This window comes from Callorhinchus milii, unplaced genomic scaffold, assembly GCF_018977255.1.
Source record: "Callorhinchus milii isolate IMCB2004 unplaced genomic scaffold, IMCB_Cmil_1.0 Scaffold24, whole genome shotgun sequence".
Taxonomy (NCBI): Eukaryota; Metazoa; Chordata; class Chondrichthyes; order Chimaeriformes; family Callorhinchidae; genus Callorhinchus; species Callorhinchus milii.
In genome coordinates, this window is record NW_024704765.1 from 9501847 (window position 1) to 9525376 (window position 23530).

Here is a 23530-nt window from a genome sequence, read left to right on the forward strand (position 1 = left end):
AAAAAGCAGGCGATTTATAACGCAGGAGACAGCAAACACTGTCCACTGAGTCTTCAAAACCCGACTGGGGTTCCTCCAACGACTGGCCCAGTGAGTAAAAGCCTGGCACCCAGTCTGGCCGACAATGCAGGAAATCTTTGCGGAGTTAGTCTCAATCGGGGGAAGCGAGTTGTGGGGGCTATATTTTGCCTTCGTGCCCCTGAGTTACAGAAGGAGGGAGTGAAATCAATCCAGGGGAGGGAGAGAGAGAGAGAGTCCCCATTCCTGCTCGCAAGGCAGGAAGGGTCACCTTGCTGCTCGATACTCACTGAGGCTTGCAGGTGAACAGAAACTGGAAGACAAGCCTCTGCCTTTGGGCGGGGGTCGTGGCTCAGAGAGAGACGGCACCTTTGGGGTGAAGGTGGGGTGGGGTGTGGGGGAAAGTGGCACCAAAGTGGAAATCCAACCAGTATTATATTTTTGAACAAATCTTTCATTGCGTCGTTGTGGAAGGCAGTGTTTTTGGCAACCCAATGGGGGAATGTAAGTCGCTGCCGAACTTTTGGCACCGTTTCCTCGTTCAACACTATTCCCAAACAGCGGGGGATGATGGCTAGCCTGCTTGCGGCAAACTTTCACAAACTTTTAAGAGTACAAGGAGGTAAAAGTGCCTGCTCACTGGACGACAAACGATAAGCCGAAGGAGATGTTTAAAACTTCAGTGGGCCATGCATTTGCCTCGCAAGAGAGCTTTGGACGTCATTTGTGTTTTTTAAGTAGGATTCTTTAATAAGGCACAGAGCCGTTGGAAAAAAAACATTCCTTTTGGTACCTGGAAATTCACAACCTATGGGAACACCACTCCGACTTGATCCACTTCTGGAGCAGACATCCCACGAGGAATTTTGACGGGATAAGAAATATTGCGCGTATTAGACCCCTTCACCCGTGTAGCACTTCTCTCTCCCACCCCCACATGCACACACACAAATCATCCAAATACTCCATGCTTTTCAACATCCAAAGTACTGGACAACTGCGTGAGGCTTACACTACATTGTTTGCTCTATGCTGAAGATTTTACGTTCAACTTTTGACGTGTGACAAAGTACTGTACATATGTAGATCAGCGGGGTGGGTGGGGGGGGGGGGAGAGTGCATTTTAAAATGCATGGTTCCCTTATTCGTCAAAACTCCACTTGAAATGTTAACAGTTTTACACATCTCTAGATTGCTGTACTTTTTAAGAAGAAATTGAAATGTGTTTTTTTTGTAAAATACGGGATGCTTTGAGCTGTTTGGTTATTTTCCATTCTGTCTTGAGTAATTGGAAATACAGTGGGAAAAACTGTCATCTGTTCTCTTTGATTTCAGTCGCCTCCTGTCTTAAGACGTGTGTTTTTTCCTCCTCCCCCCCTCTCATTACTTGAGATAAATGAAGCCTTTTGAATTAGATTTGGCATCTTTTGGGAATAAGATCTTTCCTCTCGCTTCGTTTGATCTTTTTTTTTAATTGCGAGCAACATTATTTCGAGTGAACTGCGCTGCCGGTGACCTAGATTTTTTTTCATTCCTGGAAATGTTGGAAAACTAATTCTGCTGGGAACCCCCCCCCACCCCCACCCCTCGCTGTGCACTGCTTCCTCGTTCAAGACGATTCCCAAACAGCGGGGAATGTTAGCAAATGTAGACGAACGGGATCTTTGTTGAGCTGTTTGAGTTTGCTGGCCTGCTGTGCGGAAGCCATTACCCACTTGGCAACCGTGCCTCTTCTAGCTGTGATGAGCTGCTGGTCTCTGCTTTGCTATCGGGAGGAAACGAAAAAGTGATTAATCAGTGATAATAATAATATTCTTTGCATTTGTTATAGCGCCTTATCACGTCTTCGAGACGTCTCAAAACGCTTCACAGGATACACTATATTTTGTGTGCGAAACGCAGCAGCCAATCGCGCAGAGCAGTGCCCCACAAACAGTCGTGGATTAAGTGGCCAAATCGTTATTTTTTTCCTAAGGGATTATTACCCCCGGAAAAACAATCCGCCAATCGACTAACAACTGGGTTCCTATTTACTGCTAGGTAAACAGAGCCGTGTGGAGTTAGGAAACTTGCATAACGTTTCGCCCTGCCAGGTCCTCTCGTCTGCGAGGTGAGTGCTCTAACCAATATGCCACAGGACTCCACAATGCAATCACAGCAACATGCGCTTACACAGCAATGTGTGTCTGTCTGGGAGGTGGTGGGGAGAGAATGAATACATGCATGGTACTTCAAGGCCATCCATGGCCTTGCCCCCTCCTACCTCTCTGACCCTGCTGACTCCCTCCGAGCCTGCCCGCTCCCTCCGCTCATCAGGCACCGGTCTGCTCCATGTCTCCCGCTCGCCCCACCCTTCAGCCTCTCTGCCCCCACACTATGGAACCCCATCCCATGGTCCCTTGGCCTCGCTTCCTCCCTTGCTTCCTTCAAGGCCGGTCTCAAGACCCTTCTCTTCGACCGTGCCTTTGGTCTCCCTCCCACCTCTCTGCCTTCCCTCACCCCTACACCGCCCCCATGACTGTTCAGCGCTTTGAGACGTCCTCCCGAGGTGAAAGGCGCTCTATAAATGTCATTCTGTTGTTGTTCATTTCTATTATGTGTGGTTGAATTATCGAATCTTACAGCGCAGAAGGAGGCCATTCTGCCCATCGTGCCTGTGCCGGCTCTTTGAAAGAGCTGCCAACTGGTCCCACTCCCCCGCTCTTTCCCCCATAACCTTGCAATTTGTTTTCTTTTCAAATACCTATCCAATTCCCCTTTGAAAGTTATTATTGAATCTGCCTCCACCACCCTTTCAGGCAGTGCATTCCATGGTAGAACATGGGCTCACACTCAGAGACGCACATAAACACACACGGTTATTAATCTTGGTAAAGACCTTTTGATAACCAGTTCACAGTCTTGTCAAGGTGATGCACTCGCTATCGCACTTTATCGCTGAAAATCGGCCACTCCGACACGACAAGAGGATCATGGAGCAACAGCGGACATCAGGAGACGTGACTGGTTTGTGATCCCATTGACTTATACACACATGCAGGTGAGTCCCACAGCTGAGGTGAATCTACTGTGTTCTACGTCTGTTCAATCGAGTCTTAACAAGACGCCACATTACAAAGCTTAAAATGAAGTCAACGGGCTATTATTAAACAAATAGTTTCTTCCAACTATTTCTTAATTTGATCAACTACATATCACGCATTCTTGATGATTAACCTCTGAGTCACAAGGTTGTGGGTTCAAGCCCCCGTGTCTAGACTCCTTGAGCTCCAAGTCTAGGGACACACCTCAATGAAGTGCTGCTCGGAGAGTACTGCACTGTCGAGATGCAATCGTTCAGATGAGAAATTGAACCAAGGAGCTAAATGCCTCTTCAGGTGGATGTTAAAATGCTGTTGGGAAAAGAGTAGCGAGTTTCTCCCTGTGTCAAGTTTTGTCAGGAGGATTGTTGGCCAGGAATAACTCCTTTCTCTTTGGTTAGTGTCCTGGAACCTTTAATGGACACAGGTGGGACCTCAATTCAACGTCTTATTGGAAAAACAACACATCCAACTTAACATCTTCCTGGTTTGCATAGATCAGTACCTCGCTACTAAAGTAGTGAGATGTCAAGGCAGCTGTTGGATAGTTCTTATCCACCACACCACACCCAGGCTGGGTAGCGTTGTATAACAGTACTTTCTGTGGAGTTAACCTTAAAGTAAAATTAAATTGGCAAAGGGATAACGGCCAGGATTTATTTTTCACCTAGAGAGTAAAAAAGCCAGAGAGAAGAATGGTTGATCTTTGTCAAACCTCAAACCCCTCCTCAAATTCTTGTTCAGTTTTGTAAAACTCACATAGTTTAGATAATCTTTTTCTTCCTGCTCTCTCTTAGTTACTCTTAAAACAGAGTTTATATTTCGGGTGGGGGTTAGGGGAAGCGTTTTCAGCTCTTCTGCTCGCTCACGGCAGTCTTTGTAATTTACATGAAACGAGTAATAATTATCATTGCATTTGATATAACGCTTTATTACATCATCAAGACATCTCAAAGCACTTCACAATATACTGTAAAGTGAATTGACTGTATTTCGTGCGCAAACTAGACTATGGAACAAGGCAGACTTAGATGTTACTGTGATGTGGTTTGAGGAAAACCACATGTGCTATAACCGTACCATGATGAATATTGCTAGCATTATAACCTGCCTCTAATTTACGATCGAGAGCCTTGTCTTGACAATGAGGGAATTGTGAGGGAGTTCTAAATTTAGATTTAAATGGGTGTCCCCTTCCCTTGAAAGCTGGATTTTACTGCTGTACAATCATCGCTGCAGCCTTNAAAAAAAATAATTCTTCAATTTATTCGTCTGGGCTGACTTCCAGTGAACTGAGAAGTTAGGCTGAGGTTTCATCTGCCTGTTCGGGGTGATGTGAAAGATTCCTCGGTGTTACTCGCAAAGAGAAAGGAGTTCTTCCTGGCCAACCAACCATCCCAGGTAAAAATATTGGTCAGTCATGACATGGCTGTTTGTGGGTTATTGTTGGTATACAAACTGGTTGCCAAATTTACCGAGAAATAGTCTCTACAGTTTACAGGAAGAACTGAAGTGCTTTAAGGCGCTGTATCAAACGGATGTATTGCAATTAAACATAATAAGGACTTCCTCTTATGAGATACTGAGATATTATTGAATCAGTCATTGATTCTACCCTTTATTTGGTCAGCCGGGGGTCAGGCACGCGCGGAAACCCATCACCGTTGCTTAAGAGTCTCCAAACCAAGCTGAGAATTCCGTGCATCCCACCTACACATGGAAATCCCAGAGATAGATTGTTGGAGTGTGATGCGCTCTCTCTCTCTCTCTCTCTCTCTCCCTGGAGGGAGGCATCCTGCTTACCTAATTCCGGAAATTATTAGGCGTAGGTTGGCAAGAGCCAAAGCTTGGGGACCCAAGCGTGTGTTGGAGTAACTGATGGAGTCTAAGCAGCTAAAACAGCATACCTTGCCATTGATAGCGCTGTCTGTCTGGCAAAGCTTTCCCGCTGCTTGTCCAGCTGGGACCACCCTACCCGTTAGGGCTTTTGCTTGCAGGGTTAAGAGGAACTGAGGGGGAGTTATTCCCACATACATTCATTGTAGTATTTTAACTTGCAGGAGGCTGAATATTCTCCTAAGAGGTGGAGGAAAGGGATTTAGGGACGACGTCAAAACGCCTCAATGCGTTTCAGACTTTTCCTGTAGGGTGTGACTGGATTTGTTGGCAAACATGGCAGCCAATTTATGCACAGCAACGCCCCTCAGCCAGCCGCGAAGCGAATGACCGATTTGATTTTATCTGGGAGTTTGTGACAAATATACTCGTCTTTTGTTTTTGTTATCAGTGTGACATGTTTCCGGAGCTGATTTGGTGACAGTGTTTTGGCTGCCTGGCGTGGAAAACAACACCCAATAACATTTTAATCTTTTTTTGTGGGCGTCCGTCTTGCGTGACTATGAATGTCTTTCATGCTGTTGAAGCCTCCTGCAGACAGTGCTGCGAGTCGAAAGACAGGCCAGCCAGTCAGAAACCTCTGAGAGGGCGTTAGGCATAAAAGAATCAAGTTAGCAGACGTATGCATCAGAGAGTGAGCTCACACAGATCGGGTAATGGCTACATCACACACCCTGAAAGACAAAGACACCATAGAGAGACAGAGACACATACTCAGTATTTCCAAGGTCAAGCAACGACTGCAAGTAGTGAGATTTTGAAAAAGGGAAGGCAGTTCCTCATGACCAACAATCGCCCCCAGATAAAAATCGGTCACTCGCTTCATAGCAGTTTGTGGGGCGTTGTTGCTGTTGCACAAATTGTCTGCCACGTTCGCCTACAAATGTCCACTTTACATTAATCTCATGAAGTGCTTTTGGAACGTTTTGATGATGTTATAAGGGGCTGTAGTGAATGTATAGAATAATAATAATCTTTGTGTTTGGTATAGCGCCTTATCAGGTCGTTGGGACATCTCAAAGCGCTTCACAGAAGCAAGGACAGGTTTGCAGGGCTATGGGGAGAGAGCCGGGGAGTGGGAATGATTTGGGTAGCTCTTTTTAAAGAGCCGCATAGACCCGATGGGCCGAATGGCCTCCTTCTGTGCTGTATAATTCTATGATTGCTAAGGTGATTAACTGTATATTATGGCGAAATGCGGCAGCCAATTGCACAAGGTGATGCCCCACAAACTGGTGGATTGAGTGACCATTTTTTTGTTGTTTTTGGAGGGATTATTATCCTCAAGAAGTGATCCACCAATCGACTAACAACTGGGTTCCTACTTACTGCTGGGTAAACAGAGCCTCGATGAGCCAACTCTGTAAGATGTACATTCATAGTCCAAGCTCAGTAGGTGAGTCACAAGCCTCATTTATATAAATATATCTACACACACTCGCACACAACAGATTGTCCACACCTAGCTATCTGCAGCGCTGATGTTTAATCTGTGAGAGTCATGCTGCTGCTGATTCCCTTCAACCTCTATCTTTAGTGTAGGCAAGATGCAGGAGATTCTGTAATTTAATCAGTCTCTTGCTGAATAAAAATCAATTGGCTGAAAGGTAAATTGAGTGGGAGAGCTCCTGTGGGGTGGGGGTGGGAGCTCACTTTGTTCTGGTGCACTTAGCCGATTCATCGAGTTGCTTTAATGGATGGAAAGTTTTCGTACCTGATGTAACGCTCCAGGGCTTTCTGCCATCACTACTCTGCAGTATGTATTGCTGGTGGTGATGAGTGTTTTGCTTTGTTCAGTTCCTTACCCACCTCCCTAATTGCTGAGATATGACAGTATCAGTTGGCCCGTGTTTCAGGTCACTTGTACACAACTCCAGAGGCAACTTATAACAACAAAGACAACTTGCATTTATACAGAGCCCCTCACGTAATGCAGGGTAGCGTCCCAGAGCGCTTGACAGTGGCGGAGCACAAAGCCGAGCCGGGTTGGGGGAATAATAAACCGTGCGTTTGGTATCGCGCCTTATCACATCATCAAGACATCTCAAAGTGTTTCACAGGATCTACTGTAAAGCGAATTGACTGTATTTTTTGTGAGTGAGTACAGCAGCCAGTTTACGCATTGCAATATCCCACAGGTAACTACAGAGTGAGTGACCGATTTTATTTGTGCTGACTGTAATAATAATCATCGCAAGGGATCTAAATTGCAAGTTGCGCTAAATAGCCCATGATCTTTTCTAACTGGTTCAAACATATGCAGGTGCTCCTAACCTTGGGATCTTTTTCATTGCTCAGTTACAGAATTAAGAGGCAACTTTGTGTGTTTGGATAGAGTTAGCCCAGGAGCTGTTAGCCCACTCCGAGTTTTAGTCTCTCCGAAATCTCATCATTGTCTACAACCCAGTGTCGGGAATGTGTTCTGGTTAAGTAAGAGATCATTAGCAATGGAAGCAACTGTGCGTCAGCCTACATCACACGCTTGTGGGCTGGAAGGCTGTGGCACAATCAAAGGGTTTAGATGAAGTCATAAATCATGCAGGAGAGTGGTTTGTTAATGCAATCTGATCCCAAGGCTCTGCTGCAACCTCTGTGGCCTTGCCAGCTCTCTGTTAGCTCTGATAATACACTGCGGTGTTAGTTATCTGCACTTTTGTCCCATCAAGGTATGTTCAGTATATTTTAAAAGAAACAGGATAGGTCGAACGGTGTATAGGTTTTCACTTTGTTGATGGTGGGGGAATTTTTTTCCACTTAAAAGGGATTTTTATTTAAGGATTGGAGTTGAGGTACAGATCAGCCATGATCTAATAAGAATGACAGAACAGGCTCGAGGGGGTGAATGGCCTACTCCTGTCCCTAATTTACCTTTATTCTCCTTTCCCTGAAGGCAGGTGCTTGCACTCACACAGGGAGTGGGGAGGATTATAATTCTTTGGGTGTCACTCACCCTCTCTTACCTGGCCCATGCCTCTGGGGAAGGGGGGGAATGTAATCCCCCCCCCCCCACCCTTATAATTACTCTCAATTATAGGTGGGGGGGGAGGAGGGGAGGAGAGAAAGCCCCTTCTCATTTTTAATAGTAAAATGGTGTCTTTAATGTCCATCTGAGAGGCAGTCAGCATCTCAGTCTCATTCACAATGACAAAGCGGTGTCTCCCCCTATAAAAACAGGAGGAGGCCATTCAGCCCCTCGAGCCTGTTCCGCCATTCCAGAAGATCATGAGTGATCTGTAGCTCAAGTCCAATTACCCGCCCTTCCCCCGTATCCTGACCCAACAAATAACTATCCACCTCAAGCTTGAGTGACTGGAGTGTCTACGAGGCTCACCGCCCCAACCTTCTGACCTAGAGGCGAAATTGCGACCAACTGAGCCAGGCTGACAGGCAGCATGAGGAAACCTTACAACCATCGATTGGAGTTGTACCTCAACACGTGGGAACGAGCACCTTTGGCAGGACATCAGGGCAGGAGATCGGCCCATTGAAAAGCCTGCTTTATTATTGTCTGCAGTGACCTGAACAGTGGGGTCTCGCGCTGGTTTGTTTAACCTTTGGTGGCACGGTCGAAGCAAACTGATCGCTCCCAATTCTCAATCATCTCTTTAAAGGATATTCCAATCCCGCATCCGTCTTTGCTAACACCAGCAGTGAAGTGCCGTCCACGCCGCCTCTGTCAAACCGCGTTTAACTGAGCGGAACATTGCAGTTATGTCAATATATCATTGCAAGGGAGTGGCTTTGTTTGGGTTAGGATAATCTATCATAATAATCCTTGCATTTGATATAGCGCCTTATCACGTCAGATTAGATTTCATCTGCGATCAATTTCCGTGTGGATACAATTTGGTAATACTTAATCCTTAAAAGTATATTCTGTCACCTACGAAAGGTAGCCGGGGAGATTGGTTGGTTAGTTGGTTGGTTGGTTAGTTGGTTAGTTTGCAAACGTGTTACTGAAACGGCCATAAAACCGTCATTTTGAAAACGAATCACGTGAATTCTACAACGTAGAAAATGATTCCTTCCCTGGTCTGGTCCGACCACCTTATGTTTCGGAGAATTATACTATGCAAGATGCAGCAACAACAACAGCAGCAACAATCTTTATCTCTTTATCCTTCTCTTGTACTGTTATAATTTTGAGCTGAAATCTCTTGATGCTTTGTGGTTTGTCCTTGTAGAAAACTACATCCAACCCCCAATCCTCCACACCCCTTTGCTTAAGAGGAACAGCACTGAGCAATGCACAGACTGAGATTCACTGGAAATGAAGTGAATGTTATGATATAGGCAAGTCTGAGTCTCCCAGCTCGGGTCCAAATCCCTCTCTGTCCAGCGCCTTGGAATGTTCTCCCGATGTGAAGGGCGCTATACAAATGTAATTTGCTGTCGTTGTTTGCACCAGGAATGTCCAGCAAGCCACACTTGAGATGAACCTGCGAGCTTATCGAAACTTGGGTGAGGCTTCTGCCTGCTCCTCAGGTGGGCATTAAAAAGATCTCACGGACCTTATTGGCTGTCATGTTTCATCCACAAAATACACAGTCGATTCACTTTAATTTGGTCACTATTACCCCCAGGAAAGCGACCTGCCAATTGACTAGCAACTGGGTTCCTGCTTACTGCTAGGTAAACAGGTGTGTGGAGTAAGGAAACTTGCCTCATGTTTCGCCCTGCCCCGGAATCGAACGCAGCTTCACTCGCTTGCGATGCGATGCCACGATTTAGATTGTAGCTGCCCAGAAATTGCAGAAATGAAAGAAAACGCAATGAAACTCCCCCGGGTCACACATCCTGCATGAATATGGATTGCAGGCATCAAAGCTCGGTTCTGCTTTCAATCGCTGCTCACAAGTCAGAGCCTCGATCAGGTGCGTTCTGCACGAGGTGTGCAGGCAGGTATCTAGACGTGATTTAGGTTGTTCCAATGTAACTGAGGAGAAAGATATTTTCTCTCTGTTGTTGCAGCTCTGAGGAATTAAATCATTGAATTTGCTCCGGCCCTCTTAAAAATATGCAAATGCAATCTGCCTACTCAACTATTCGTTTGAGTCACTCCACCCCCGAAAACAAGCGCGAGGCACCTGGCAATGAACCAAACGTATATGCTGTCCTTTAACATCCATTTTGTGAGGTATTCCAGAAGAGACGTCTTTCTATTTTCAGATGCCTTTAATTTTTGGGTGAGACAATAGGAGACGAGGGTTTTGAGTTGCAAAAGGACAATTTCAGGACAGGCAGCAGGAAGTATTGTGTTACTCAGAAGGTAATTAAGGGTGTTCTGGTTGAGGCCAGGACACTGGGACTTGTTTAGAAAAACAGCCGGATGATTTCGTGGGAAGGTGGGCATTTTGGAAGATTGAGATCAAAGGGTCTTCTTCATTGAGACGTCTTGAAGACGCGATAAGGCACTATATCAGATGCAAGGATTATTAGAAGATCTTCCTATTCGGCCATGCCTAGGGTCATCTCCCCGTCCCCCCGGCTCAGTGTCCTGCTCCGCCACTGTCAAACGTTCTGAGACACTACCCTGTGTTAGGGGCGCTATATAACTGTGAGTTATTATTATCCAAACCCATCTTGTGATCATGTGCCATCTTGGCTCAGTTGGGAGCAATCTGACTTGTGAGTCAGAAGACTATGTGGTTCAAGCCTCACACAGAGACTTGAGCTCATGGTCTATGCTGGCAGTCCTGGTCCAGGCTCAAAGGAACAACAACAACTTGCACTTATGCAGCACCCTCCACACAGGGTAGCGTCTCAGAGCGCTTGAACATGGGGAAAGCACTGCATTTTTGGAGGTTCCGTTCTTCGTATGAAACATTAGAAAAAGATTCTCATCTGCCTGTCTCCTCGGGTTTGTAGTGATAAGGAGCTACATGAAATGCAAGGATTATTATTATTATTATTAAAAGATTAACCCTAAAATTTCTATACAAATAGAGCGAAATGTTAGGCAAGTCTCCGTGCTCCAGAGGCCTCTGTTCATCTGGCAGTAAGTAGGAACCCGGTTGTTAGTCGATTAGTGGGTCGTTTTCCGGGGGTAATATTCCCTTAAAAAAAAAAGTTTTAAATAATAATTTAGTCACTTCTTATTTGGGACACTGCTGCGCGCAATTGTCTGCTGAGTTTCGCCCACAAAATACACAGTCACTACACTTTACAGTGTATTCCGTGAAGCGCTTTGAGACGTCTCGAAGACGCGATAAGGCGCTGTTTTAAATGTAAAGATTATTGTTAAGAGATCCAGTTACATAGCGTGGGGGGGAAACATACAGAAGAGCTGAGCGATGGAACTTGGCCCTAACCTCTGGGATCGGATCGCTGAGGACAAAAGGAGGAAATGCAGCGCGAGGCAGGCTAGGCGGAGATTCTCTGGAAGAGGCTGAAAGGGAAGAGAGACAAAACGTCTGGGAAGCAAAGGGTCCTTGACGGGGGAGGAATGAAAAGAATTTGACAGGAAAAGAATAGAACTCAGCCAAGCAGCAAGAGAGGCCGGGGGATTGCGGTGGGTGTGTTAAAATTAGAAGAGAGAATAGGAGACACGACAACACTACCGAAATAATTAAGCATCAGATAATCAGTAGGGGGAGGGGGGCAATATAGATATATACCAAGTCTTTTATACAGACCTTAATATTACCAATTCACGGAGTCTTGCTGTGCACAAATTAGCTCCTGCGTTCGCCTACAAAATGCACAGTTTCTCCTGTACACTTGATAGTAATTACTCGTCGAGAGCTTTGATATGTTTTGACATTGTAGTCGCTGTATCAAATTCAAGGATTATTATTCAGCCTCTGCCCGTTGTCATAATTGCTGCTAACTAAACTGGATCACGTTTCATCTCATCCCATCCGCCAGCCTGTCAGATACTCCATAGTGAACACCTAGAGAGCAGTGTTTGACCGCTTCAGCGATAGAAACGAGGTCTTGTCTGTGTCTGAGAGCAAAGGTGTGCACAGTGTGTTACGTGCAATGATTCTACCACAACTTTATTTGGTCAGACACATACGTAGAGCACCTGTCACTGCCATCACTGTGCTTGAGTATCCAAAGCAGTTACTGCACTGAGTCGTTTCTTTTGACCACACTTTTGGTCACCTCTCTCTCTCTCTCCCCCCACCTCCACGGCCCCAAGGGCGAAACACGGCAGCCGATTGCACACAGCAGTGCCTCGCAAATGATCGTGGATTGAGTGACCACATTTTTGTGTTGTACAACTCGTTTCGAGATGTCTTCTCGAGGTGAAAGGCGCTGGATAAATGTAAAATTGTTGTTGTAAATAGTTCAGGACGTGATCATGTGTCTGCAGAGAGTGAAGAGCGACCATCCAGGACTCATTCTGGTCTCGTGCGCTCATGATGAACTGTAAATGCCAAGTTTCTCTGCCAAACACAGCGTCCTTTATTGGCTACCACTCACCTCCAATTGTCTCTCCTGAAGAGACAAAGTCTTGCTGGCATATGGCTCTACAGATACACTGCTGTTCATTCTCCATTGCTGTGTGTATCTTTACTATATTCCCTTCAACGGCGATTATTAATAATAATAATAATCATGGCATTTGATGTAGCATCTTATCACGTCTTCGAGGCATCTCAAAGGACTTCATGGGATATACTGTCAGGTGAATTGACCGTATATTTTGTAGGTGAAATGCGGCAGCCAATTGCGCATGGCAGTGTTCCACAAACAGTCATGGATTGATTGCAGGGATTATTACCTCCAGAAAGTGATCTGCCAATCGACTAACAACTGGATTCCTACTTACTCTAGGTAAACAGAGGCGTGTGGAGTAAGGAAACTTGCCTACGTTTTCGCCCTGCCCGGGAATCAAACCCAGGTTCTCTCGCTTGCGAGGCGAGTGCTCTAACCACCACTAATAATAATGATAATCCTTGCATTTAATGTAGTACCTTATCACGTCTTCGAGACGTCTGAAAGCGCTTCACAGAATATACTGTCAAGTGAATTGACTGTATACTTTCTGGGCGAAACTGAGCACAGCAGTGTCCCACAAACAGTCATGGATTGAAGTGACCAATTTATTTTTGGTAATGCTTTATGAGTTTGTGGGTTTGCTTTATGGGTTTGCTTTATGAGTGAACTAAACTGCTTCCCTCTCCCGTCCCCCCCTCCCCTCCCCCCCCACCCCCCATTAGCAATGATTTATGTGGATGAGCTACAGGTCGTTTTCCCCCAAAGTGAAACTTATTTGTTTTTACGGCACCTTGAAACACCTCAAAGCATATTTCCAGGAATTATTATCTACTGTCTACCGTTGAGGATCTTGAGTTCAGTCTGCTGGGGGATGGGGAGCCAGTGGAAGAAAGCAAGCGAGGATAGAGGTGATGGACTTGTGGAGCACCTAAGATGACAACCTGGCTCTGTGTAGCGCTCTGGGACACTACCCTTTGTGAGGGACGTTATACAGATGCAAGTTGGTGTTGTGTGATGTCTTTCAGCGCTACACAGGTATGCGGTTCAGGTTACGCTGCAACAACACTAAAGATGAAACAAAAATTTTACTGCGCAGAGTAAATAGACTGACAGATGGCTGGCAGTCGGAGACAAGGAAACACTTTTATCTAAGTTTTCTGAGGGCGTAATCATAATGCATGAAAGTGAAGTTGGTGTTTGTGCACATCAGCAGATCCCTGCAATTTAATTGTTGCCTTCAACTCACTGGCAAAGCATTTGTTATTCTGTATGATGTATGGATGATTCCTTTTTAATAAAACGGTCCTTGGATGATGCCTGGGTTTGTCAGTGTAGTGTGTGTGGCTGTCTGTGGAGTTCTGTAGCGTATTGGTTAGAGCACTTGCTTCGCAAATGAGAGGACCTGGGTTTGATTCCTGGGTGGGGCGAAACTTTCCTTACTTCACACGCTTCTATTTATCTAGAAGTAAGGAGGAACCTGGTTGTTAGTCAATTGATCTCATGATGTTGTGAAGTATATTATGTTCTTCCTATATTTCCTTTGTGAGGTTAGGGTATCAAAGGACATGGAGCAAAGGTGGGTAAATAGAGTTGAGTTACAGATCAGCCATGATCTGATAAAGTAGCGGAACAGGCTCGAAGAGGCTGAATGGCCTACTCCTGTTCCTATATGGAATGTTTAGCATGGCTTTTTTGTAGTGACGAGCTTTGCCGGGTTATTTCCAGACTTTGTGTTTGAGCAAAACGGGATTGACTGGGGAAATTCACTGAGACGTAAAAACGAGTGACTTCAGCTAGAAACTTGAGCGGTTCCTCCTTCAGTGGAGTGGCTCTTGTGTCATTTTTCAGCCTGGGTTTCTTCTATAATGGCCTGGGATATCCTGGGTGAAGCAGGGAAATGCCAAGGAGGAAGCAAACATCTCTTTTCATTTTCACTTTCGGCAAAATTTTTGCAATTCTTTCGCTTCTGAGTTTCTCAGAAGAATACCGTACAGTCATAGAGGCAAGGAGATAGTTGACCAGAGTTTCTTTATTACATAGAGCGAGGAAGTTATGGCTGGCAATTCTCCAGGAAAAGTTGGCCATTCAATTAACAAGCGGAATTATTGAATTAATGATTGGACGTGTATGCAACAAATTGGGTATTGTGGAGTCCCTGTAGCATAGTGGTTAGAGCACTCACCTCGCAAGCGGGAGGACCCGGGTTCGATTCCCGGGCAGGTGTAGTGAAACATTGGGCAAGTTTCCTTACTCCACATGTCTCTGTTTACCAAGCAGGAAGTTGGAACCTGGCTGTTGGTCGATTGGCAGATCTCTTTTCTGGGGGTAATAATTCCTTCAAAAATAATTTTTAAAAAACAGTCAATTCACTTCACAGTATATCCTGGGAAGCCCTTTGAGATGTCTTGAAGATGTGATAAGGCGTTATATCAAATGCAAGGATTATTACAATTATTCTCCATTCGGAAATCCAGTCATTGAAGTCACTGAAGGCTGTATCGACTTGGACACATCAAACACACCGAAGCTTTACGTACGTGAGCCGGCGCAGAAAGCCAAATGACATTCAACAAACAGTGGCAGAAGGAGGTTAAAAAAAACAGCAAGCCGTAATTACACGTCAGTTAATGTGCTTTACTTGTATTTTTAGTGCAGCAGAAGATTTATATCAGGAACATAGCTCTGGAGGCAGAATGCATAGATACAAAATTTGCGTCTCCATTAACAGATAAACAAATGCAATGCATTATCCCCATCCCTTCTGCGCGAAGTAAATCTTTAAAGACTTCTCCCATTAATACTTGACATTTCTTTATTAATTTAACACTGATGTAATTGGTCAGAGTTGCCAGCTAACTTGGCATACTGGGCAATACAAATGGCTTGTGATTTACGTTGGAACCTTTCACATCTGCGAAGGATATATAACCTTATGCAGCAATGTATCACAATGCAATTTCGAATGTACGTCGTGCACAGGGTTTGAATTAATGGGGTCTATCATATGCTGATGGCTAGATGGCTAACAATTAATACTGTTTCAGCTTCGCACAGGCAGCAGGACAAAGGTTCAGGGACGTGAAGTAAGGCAGTAAGTCGTTTGGTCATTAGAGGGGATTTCATTTCATGCTCAACCTACAAGACACCCAGTCACTATACTATAATATTTCCTATCAAGCACTTTGAGACATACTCCAGAGATGAAAGATGCAATATCAAAGTAAGTATTATTATAATAATAATAATAAACCTTGCGTTTGATATAGTGCCTTATCACGTTGTTGAGAAAGCGATCGTTAATCGACTTACCACCGGGTTCCAACTTACAGCGAGGTAAACAGAGGCGTGTGAAGTAAGCAAACTTGTTTAAGGTTTCAACATTCCCCAGGAAACGAACCCGGATCCTCTCACTTGGGAGGTAAGTGCACTAACCACTAAGCTACAGGACACGACAACTGACTCTAATAACATCAACACTGAACAGTGTTTCCAGGTAAAACCTTGAGAGAGTACACAAGTCTGCCACTTCTGTTTCTAAATGCCTCAGGGTGTGTGTGTGGGTGTGTGTGTGTGTGTGTGTGTGTGGGTGGGGTGGGGAACATGGAAGAGGATCAATTTTGTGATATTTCTTGATGAAAACTCTGAAATTAAGAAATCTTATGTTGGTGACGTCCACTGCTGAGAGCTCAGTCTGTGTTCAGAGCCGAGGTCCCTTGAGCTGGCGTGACACACTTCTGGAAGGGGAAAGACTGCCCAATTGGATCTCTTAATTAAGAAATCCCATTAAGAAATACAGCCATGTCCACCCACCTAATTTCCATTGTGTTTGTAAAAGCCGCACCGCTACACTTAATTTGGATTTAAATATGTGGATGCTTGAACAATGATAGGAAAATAATACCCTTTGCTTCGCAGGAAATAAACATTTCCATTTGCTTACTGTAATTATGTTGATGTTAGGAGAAATCCACAGGAATAAACGCAACATGCAAGGAGCCATTCATTGCGATTGGAGTTGTTGATAAAGTAAGATATTAATTGTAATCAGTTGCGCTTCTTGATAATGTTATAAGCTTTCACACATCAAACACAATAAACCCAGGTGTCTGTCTGGCACACTCTGTTTGTACCACTCTCGCCTCTCAGTGAGCACGCCTCTTAACAATTGTGCACTGCAATGTCCCACAAACAGTCGTGGATTGAAGTAACCAACCAAATTTTTTTTGTTTTTAGGGGATTTATTACCCCCAGAAAAGCGTTCTGCAATCAACTGACAACTGGGTTCCTATTTACTGCTTGGTAAACAGAGGCGTGTGGAGTAAGTAAATATGCCTAACATTTCTCCCCCATATGGGAATCGAATCCAGGTCCACTCGCTTGCGAGGCAAGAGCTCTAACCAATATGCTACAGGTCTCCATGACTTTGACCTCACGGTCTGGAACCACCAGTGCAATGTTAGGGAGATGGCGGTGCTGGAATATTGGAAGCGCTGTGTCAAGATGTAAGGAGCTGTTTCATTTTCTTATCTCTTGAGCATGCCTCATTTTTACTTGAAGGCGTTGGCAATCTATAGAGGTCCAATAGATGCTAATAAGATAACGGTTAGTGAAGCAACATGGAACAGAGAAGCACCAGAGCGGAAAGTTTGCCAGACGGCTCTCTCAATGGTAAGCAATGTGATTTTAGCTGGTTAAACTCCAGCAACACCCCGTGCACACTTAGGGGGTCCCCAAACCTGAGTCTAATACTCTTGGAATTGGGTAAGCAGGGTGTGTCCCTCAGGGAGAGAGAGAGAGAGAGGGTGTGTGACATGACATTGCTGTGAAGGTCGTGGGATCGGGCTATGATATTTGCAAACAAAACAAAAAGTTGGACTGCAAACAATTTTTACTTGTGAACGTTATTTAATTTAACAACAGGAGTCAGAGAAAACAAGGACAAATGAGCATCCAGCTCATTTGAAGTTGAAGGGAGTGCTTAAACCTACACAGGACAGGACTAGACATTTTTGGACAATGCAACTTTAAGAAAGTTTTGAATTATTTTCCAATGCTATATATTCCCATCGCAGTAATATATACTCGAGCGCAGCACTGCTCCCTGTCCTACTGCACTGTAGTTTCCAGATTTGGTAAAGAGGAAGAATTGTTAAATAATATTTTTAATAATTATTATTATTGATTGCTTATCATTATTGCTTGTTGTTAAAGACGAGTGTGGTGACTGTGAATTTTCAGGCAAATAGGGGGGGAGTGCTTGTTCTAAAATAGTAATTTCCACATCATATCCAGGCGAATCAGTAGCAAATGAATATTCATATTTGTTATTTTTATGGGGCACAAAAAATGCACACTAACTCTTCACATCCCGATCCTACCGCCCCTCTCCCTCTCATTGTGTTGGTCCTTGTCACTGTAAATGTTATCATGCTTTTAAATGTCATTGTTTCTTTAAAAGTCATGTGGCTGCAGGGTGCTGAGCTATTGATCGGTATTGGGTTAGTGGGGTGGATTACATACACGGGCGAGAAGCGTCTGCCTGCAAATACACAGTCACTACACTGCTTGATAGCAACCATCCCCACCGCAAAGCGCTGTGGGAACGTTTCAACATTATATACAAGCGATCCATCAAATCAATGGAACATAAATATTCTTGATATCATCATTATTATTTTAAGGCACGCAACACCAAATCACCCCTACCCCAGTCTCCCTCCTATTTGCATTTTTGTCCCTTTAAATATCATTGTCCCTTTTCCGTTGTCAGGACTTGGATTCACGTCCTCTAAGATGAAACTCCAACGCAGTGCTGGGGTTGTGTTGCATTGTCGGAGGTGTCGTACTTCAGATGAGGCATTAAACTGAGGTATCGTCTGCCTGGACGTTAAAGATTCTGTGGCACAATTTCAAAAGAGAAGAGAGTTTCTCTCTCCCGGTTATTGGGCCAACAATCCCCCAAATAAAGACTGGCTGCTCACTTCATGGCTATTTGGGGGACACTGCTGTACGCAAACTGGCTGCCACGTTTTGCCCACAAATCACACAGTCAATCTACTTTACAGTGAAGTGCTTTGAGGCTTCTCACCGACATAAGGCGCTATATCAGATGCAAGGATTATTATTATTAACTGTTGGGTGACCATACGTCTCCGATTCCCAGATGAGGTATTGTGTCCCTGAGGCCAAATCTATCGTGTCTGGAGTTCATCAACAAACTGAGCAAGATACAAACCGGATACGTTCATCAGAGCAACACAGCCATTAATCCAACAAGATTCTCCAGTAACTGGCGGCGTGAGGAATTGTGAAAGTGTTCAAGATCCACTGGCGGGCGGTCCTTCTGCCCCGCTGCCCCCACCCTCTGGGACTCCATCCCGCAGTCGGCCTCGCCCCCTCCCTTGCCTCCTTCAAGACCCGTCTCAAGACCATCCTCTCCGACCGTGCTTTCGATCACCCTCCTTCCTCCCCCTCGCCCCCTCCCCCTCCCCTCGCCCCCTCCAGCCTCCCCAATCCCGACTCCCCCGGCTCGGGTCCGTAACTCCCGTCCGTCCAGCGCCTTGGGACGTCCTCCCGACGTGAAAGACGCTGTGCACGTGTAATTGAGTTGTGGTGGTGATGGCGGTGAGATCATTTTTTTTAATATATATATATATACGTATATACGCGCATGTGCGCGTGTGTGTGGACATCCACTTCGCGGTACATTCTGCGAAGCGCTTTGAGACGTCCCAGCGCCGCGATAGGGCGCGATACCAAACGCGAGGATTGTCCTGATGGCTATTGCTGCTGCTGTTAAGTGTCAGTGCCACATGTTCTTTCTCTCTGGATTTGTTTTGGGGCCAAAACCACAGTCACCCCATTCAATGCCATTGTCCCTTTAAAGGTCACGTGGCCGCCGGGGGGGGGGGGGGGCCGAGCCGAGTGTTGGGTGGGGGGCGGGGCCAGGGGCGGGGCCAGAGAGGGGTGACTGACGTCAGCGGGCTGCGCTGGGCCGGCCGCCAATGCGGGCAGATTGGGGCGGGTTCGCGCCCAATCGGGCGGGTTTTTTTTTCGTGAGTGTTGGTTGTTTGTGCGCCTGGAAACAGCATTGGGCTAATTATATTAAAGACTCTAAACGTGGGGGGGGTTCAAAAGCGTCCACTGACCCTCACTAACTCTGCCGCCGCTTACCGGAGGCGACGAGAGGAGGCGTCAACCGCCTGGTAATATGGGGCTACATTTTGGGCTACAAAGATTCTTGTGGCTGGCCAAACCCGCCCCTCCTGGCGGCGCGCGCACTCACGCGCGGGGCCGGGGCGGGGGCGGGGCCGGCGCGGCGCGGGGGCGGGGCGGGCGGTTGGGGCTCGAGCGTCCCTCTCCCTCTCGCGCTCTCGCTGTCTGTCTCTCTCTCCCTCACTCACGCACTCGGGGCGGCCATTTTAGACGAGGAGCGTCAGCGAGAGGAGAGGAGAGGCAGTACGTGCGCTCTCTCTCTCTCTCCCTCTCAGAGAGATAGACGGAGTGCGTTTGCGTTGTGAGTGTGTCCCCCCGAGTGAGCGTGTCCCCGAGTGAGTGTCCGTGACCGGCCCCGGGTTGAGGGCCAAGGCCAGGCCAGCATGTCTCCCGGCAAACCCGAGCTCCTCACCGCGCTGCTCCGCTTCGCCTTCTTCCTCCACCTGAGCCTCTGCGGACCCGTCTTGACGGGGAAAGGTGAGGTGTGGGGGGGGGGAACAAACGGCTTCCATTTTCGGGCAGTTTATCTCTCTTCCCTCTCCCCCCCTCTCTCTCTCTCTCTCGGTGTCGCTGTGATTTCTTCTTCCTCTTCATCCTGATGTTTCCCCCCCACTCCCACTCCCCCTCCCCACTCCCCCCCCCCACTCCCCCTCCCGCTCCCCCCCCCTCTCTCCCACTCCCCCCCCACCTCTCCCACTCCCCCCCCCCCCCACCGGTCACATTATTATTTTTAGTTTTTTTTTCATCCCTTCATCCCCTCTCTCCCCATCTCTCTCCCCATCTCTCTCTCTATATATATATATTCCCCTCTCTCTCTCTCTCTCTGTCACTCGCTGGGGGAGGGGGGGGAGGGGGCAAAAAGAAAAGGAGGAAAATTGTATCTGGGAAAGAAGATGAAGAGTCAATCCTCCTCCCCCCCTCCCAACCCCCCCCCCTTTTTTTTTTGGTCGGAGACCGAATTCTTAAATTTCTTGGGACAGCAAAGACTCGGGAAGATGTTCTGTAATTTGGAAAGAAACCGAGGACCCGATTCATTCCGTTCGGGAAGAAGCAACGAGGAGCGATTCTGCCGGTGAGGAAAACGAGGAGGAATTCTGCCGGTGAGGAAAACGAGGAGGAATTCTGTCTGTGAAGAAAATGAGGAGGAATTCTGTCTGTGAAGAAAATGAGGAGGAATTCTGTCTGTGAAGAAAATTAGGAGGAATTCTGTCCTTGAAGAAAATGAGGAGGAATTCTGTCCGTGAAGAAAATGAGGAGGAATTCTGTCTGTGAAGAAAATGAGGAGGATTTCTGTCCGTGAAGAAAATTAGGAGGAATTCTGTCCTTGAAGAAAATGAGGCGGAATGCCGAAAAAAAATGAGAGAGACTACAAAATCTACCAATCTCTTGTTTTTTTTGTTGCCCTTTATAAATCTATAAATGTTTTTTTTTCTCTCTCTTCTCCCCTTCCATCCTGTTTTTTTTGTTCAGAAAAAACATTGTGTGTTTGATTATTCCCTGCTTTCTCAACATTTTTTTGCTTATTTTGCAGAGTGGAGTTTTTAATTTTTTTATAAAAAGTGCAGTATTATGTACATTCAACGGGTGTATTCCGAGGTGAAATATGCGTTTTGAAATGAAAATGTGTATACATTTTCCAAAGGGTGCATTTATCTGTTTTACAGTTGGGAGGAAAACCTCTCATTGCCATCCACACTATACAGCAACCCTGGTGTGGTTTGAGAGAAAATAGCTGCTTTTTTATGTTATTGTTTTTTTAATATAAAATCCTATTTTTTTTAGAAAGAGACATTTTTGGCTTCGTTTTTGTTTTGTAAAATACAGGCTTGTTCCTTACTCCTCCTCTTTTCTATCCTTGCATCATGATGACTGCAGCGTCTGCTGTGGAAGGAGCAAATCTCTTATTTTCAATGTGTAAATGATTTTTTGGAAAATAAATGTTTGTGAGCTTCGTACAATTAATGTCTGGGCACGTTTCCATTAGAAGGTTTTGTTTTCCTTTTGCAGAATGCAGTGATTTATTTTCTTCCTGTCCAGAGTGAATTCTGGGGTTAGTTAAGGGCTAGGCTTTGTTTTTGTACTGAGGTCTCCAATGACGTTACTTAAAACTGCAGTCCCTCTGTTGTTAATGATAACCTTTTTGAAATATTGGTGCTGATTTCAGTATTTGCCATCTTATGGTGTCTTTATTAATATTGAATAAATGCCTTTCATTCTTGGAGCTTCCATGTTAAATTAACTGCGGTCAGTCTCCCTTTGAAGGACAGTGTTGACTATTTGGTGATTTAGAAATATTTTATATGGGCTGGACATTTTTTTTGAAATTGAGATTGGAATAATTTAGATGTCAAAACCAGACTTGGACTGTTTTTCTCTCTTGTGTTAAGCTTTAGTCTATCACACTTGGAATAATCCAAATATGGCCATATTCTTTCACTTAGATACCTAATTATTAGGTTATTTTATTCAAAGAGTACCCAAAATAGAGTCACTACACTTTACAGTGTATTCTGTGAAGCACTTTGAGACATCTCTAAGACGTGATAAGGTGCTATATCAAATGCAAGGATTATTATCCTATCCTTGTAGGCAATTATGTTTCATGGCATTTTGTGCATCTTACTAAAAAAAACTGTTTTGATGCTTCCCATTGAATATTGATTGTCCTTTTAAAGTGCAAAACCAGACGCATTGCAGGTTCTTTGATGTGCGCTTGTGCTCGTGTTGGACATGGTGCAGGTTTCAAATATTTTTCATTTAGTATAAAATGACAGTTCAGATGGTGAGCAAGTTTGATTGCATTTTTAGGGACTTTTATGTTAGAACAGAACTTATTTTGAGAAATAGAATGTTCATAGACTTTGTGGTATTGTCCACAGTTGATGTCAGAAGTGAGAATTTTTCATGTTTTTTATATGCTAGGAACTTGCATGGTGTTCTTAAACTTACAGGTAGCTTCTTTGGAGCAAATTCTTCCTTACTAGATTTAAGCACATTTAAAGACTGTGCTGTTTTAAGTATTAATTTATTTTGTAAAATACTTTTTCAATTTGAAATATTAGGAGCTGACTGGATGTGAAGGACTGAATGAATCAATACCAAATAATCGATACTCTAATCTGATAATTTCAGTTGCATCATCTCCCTTGTTTTGTAAAGATCAGTAACTTCTCTCATATTGTTTTTGCCACCCCCCCCCCTCCACCCATAAAAATTAATAGTGGTGAATACTGACATATTATCTAATCAAGTTCTGTCATGATTGGTAAGAATCATTGTTGTTGATGTTAAATTGTAGAGTTATGATTTTGGAGATGGTTCAGTGGTGTCAAGTGGTGACAAGCCATGAAATAGACTAGTATGAACAAGTAATTGAACATGTTTATGGCTGTGTCTTTGAAGACATTGAATGGTACAAGCTTTGTTTTGAACAAATATCCTACTGAGCAGTATAAACTTTGGCAAATTAAAAATATAATTTGAATTTCCATGTTGGTGTATGTATAATCCTTCCATTTTCAATCAATCCACAATGACGAGAATTTTGTAATGTGGTTGATTTTGGATGGGAATGATTTGAAACATACTTGGCTTTGCATTGTACACAACATTATTGTGATTTGTATGGTTCTGCAGTGAAAGTAGAGTTTACATAGACTGGTTTACATCTATAGTATTTGCTCAAAGCAGCTAACCTGGTTAATACGATATAATAAGGCCTGGTTTTATCCAAACAACACTTGAAACAAACCATAATTGTAATTTTAAAATGAGTTCTTTCGTAATCTCATTAGGTTATTTATTTGAGTTGCCTTTTAGTACAGTTTTGTGTTGAAGGAAATATTTCATAATTCATTTTCTTTGTCCGTATCCTC

At 44.8% G+C, this 23530-nt stretch overlaps 1 protein-coding gene across 4 annotated transcripts in view; it reads left to right on the forward strand.

The window, feature by feature from the left end:
* The first annotated feature begins 19817 nt into the window (after window positions 1-19817).
* Window positions 19818-23530, forward strand: part of clstn1 (calsyntenin 1) — a 34149-nt gene continuing 30436 nt past the window's right edge. For all 4 annotated transcript variants that reach the window (XM_042343506.1, XM_042343508.1, XM_042343507.1 and 1 more), the window contains exon 1: window positions 19818-20132. In XM_042343506.1, the coding sequence (XP_042199440.1) occupies window positions 20039-20132 (94 nt within the window). In that variant the 5' untranslated portion in view covers window positions 19818-20038. The remainder of the gene's footprint in view (window positions 20133-23530) is intronic.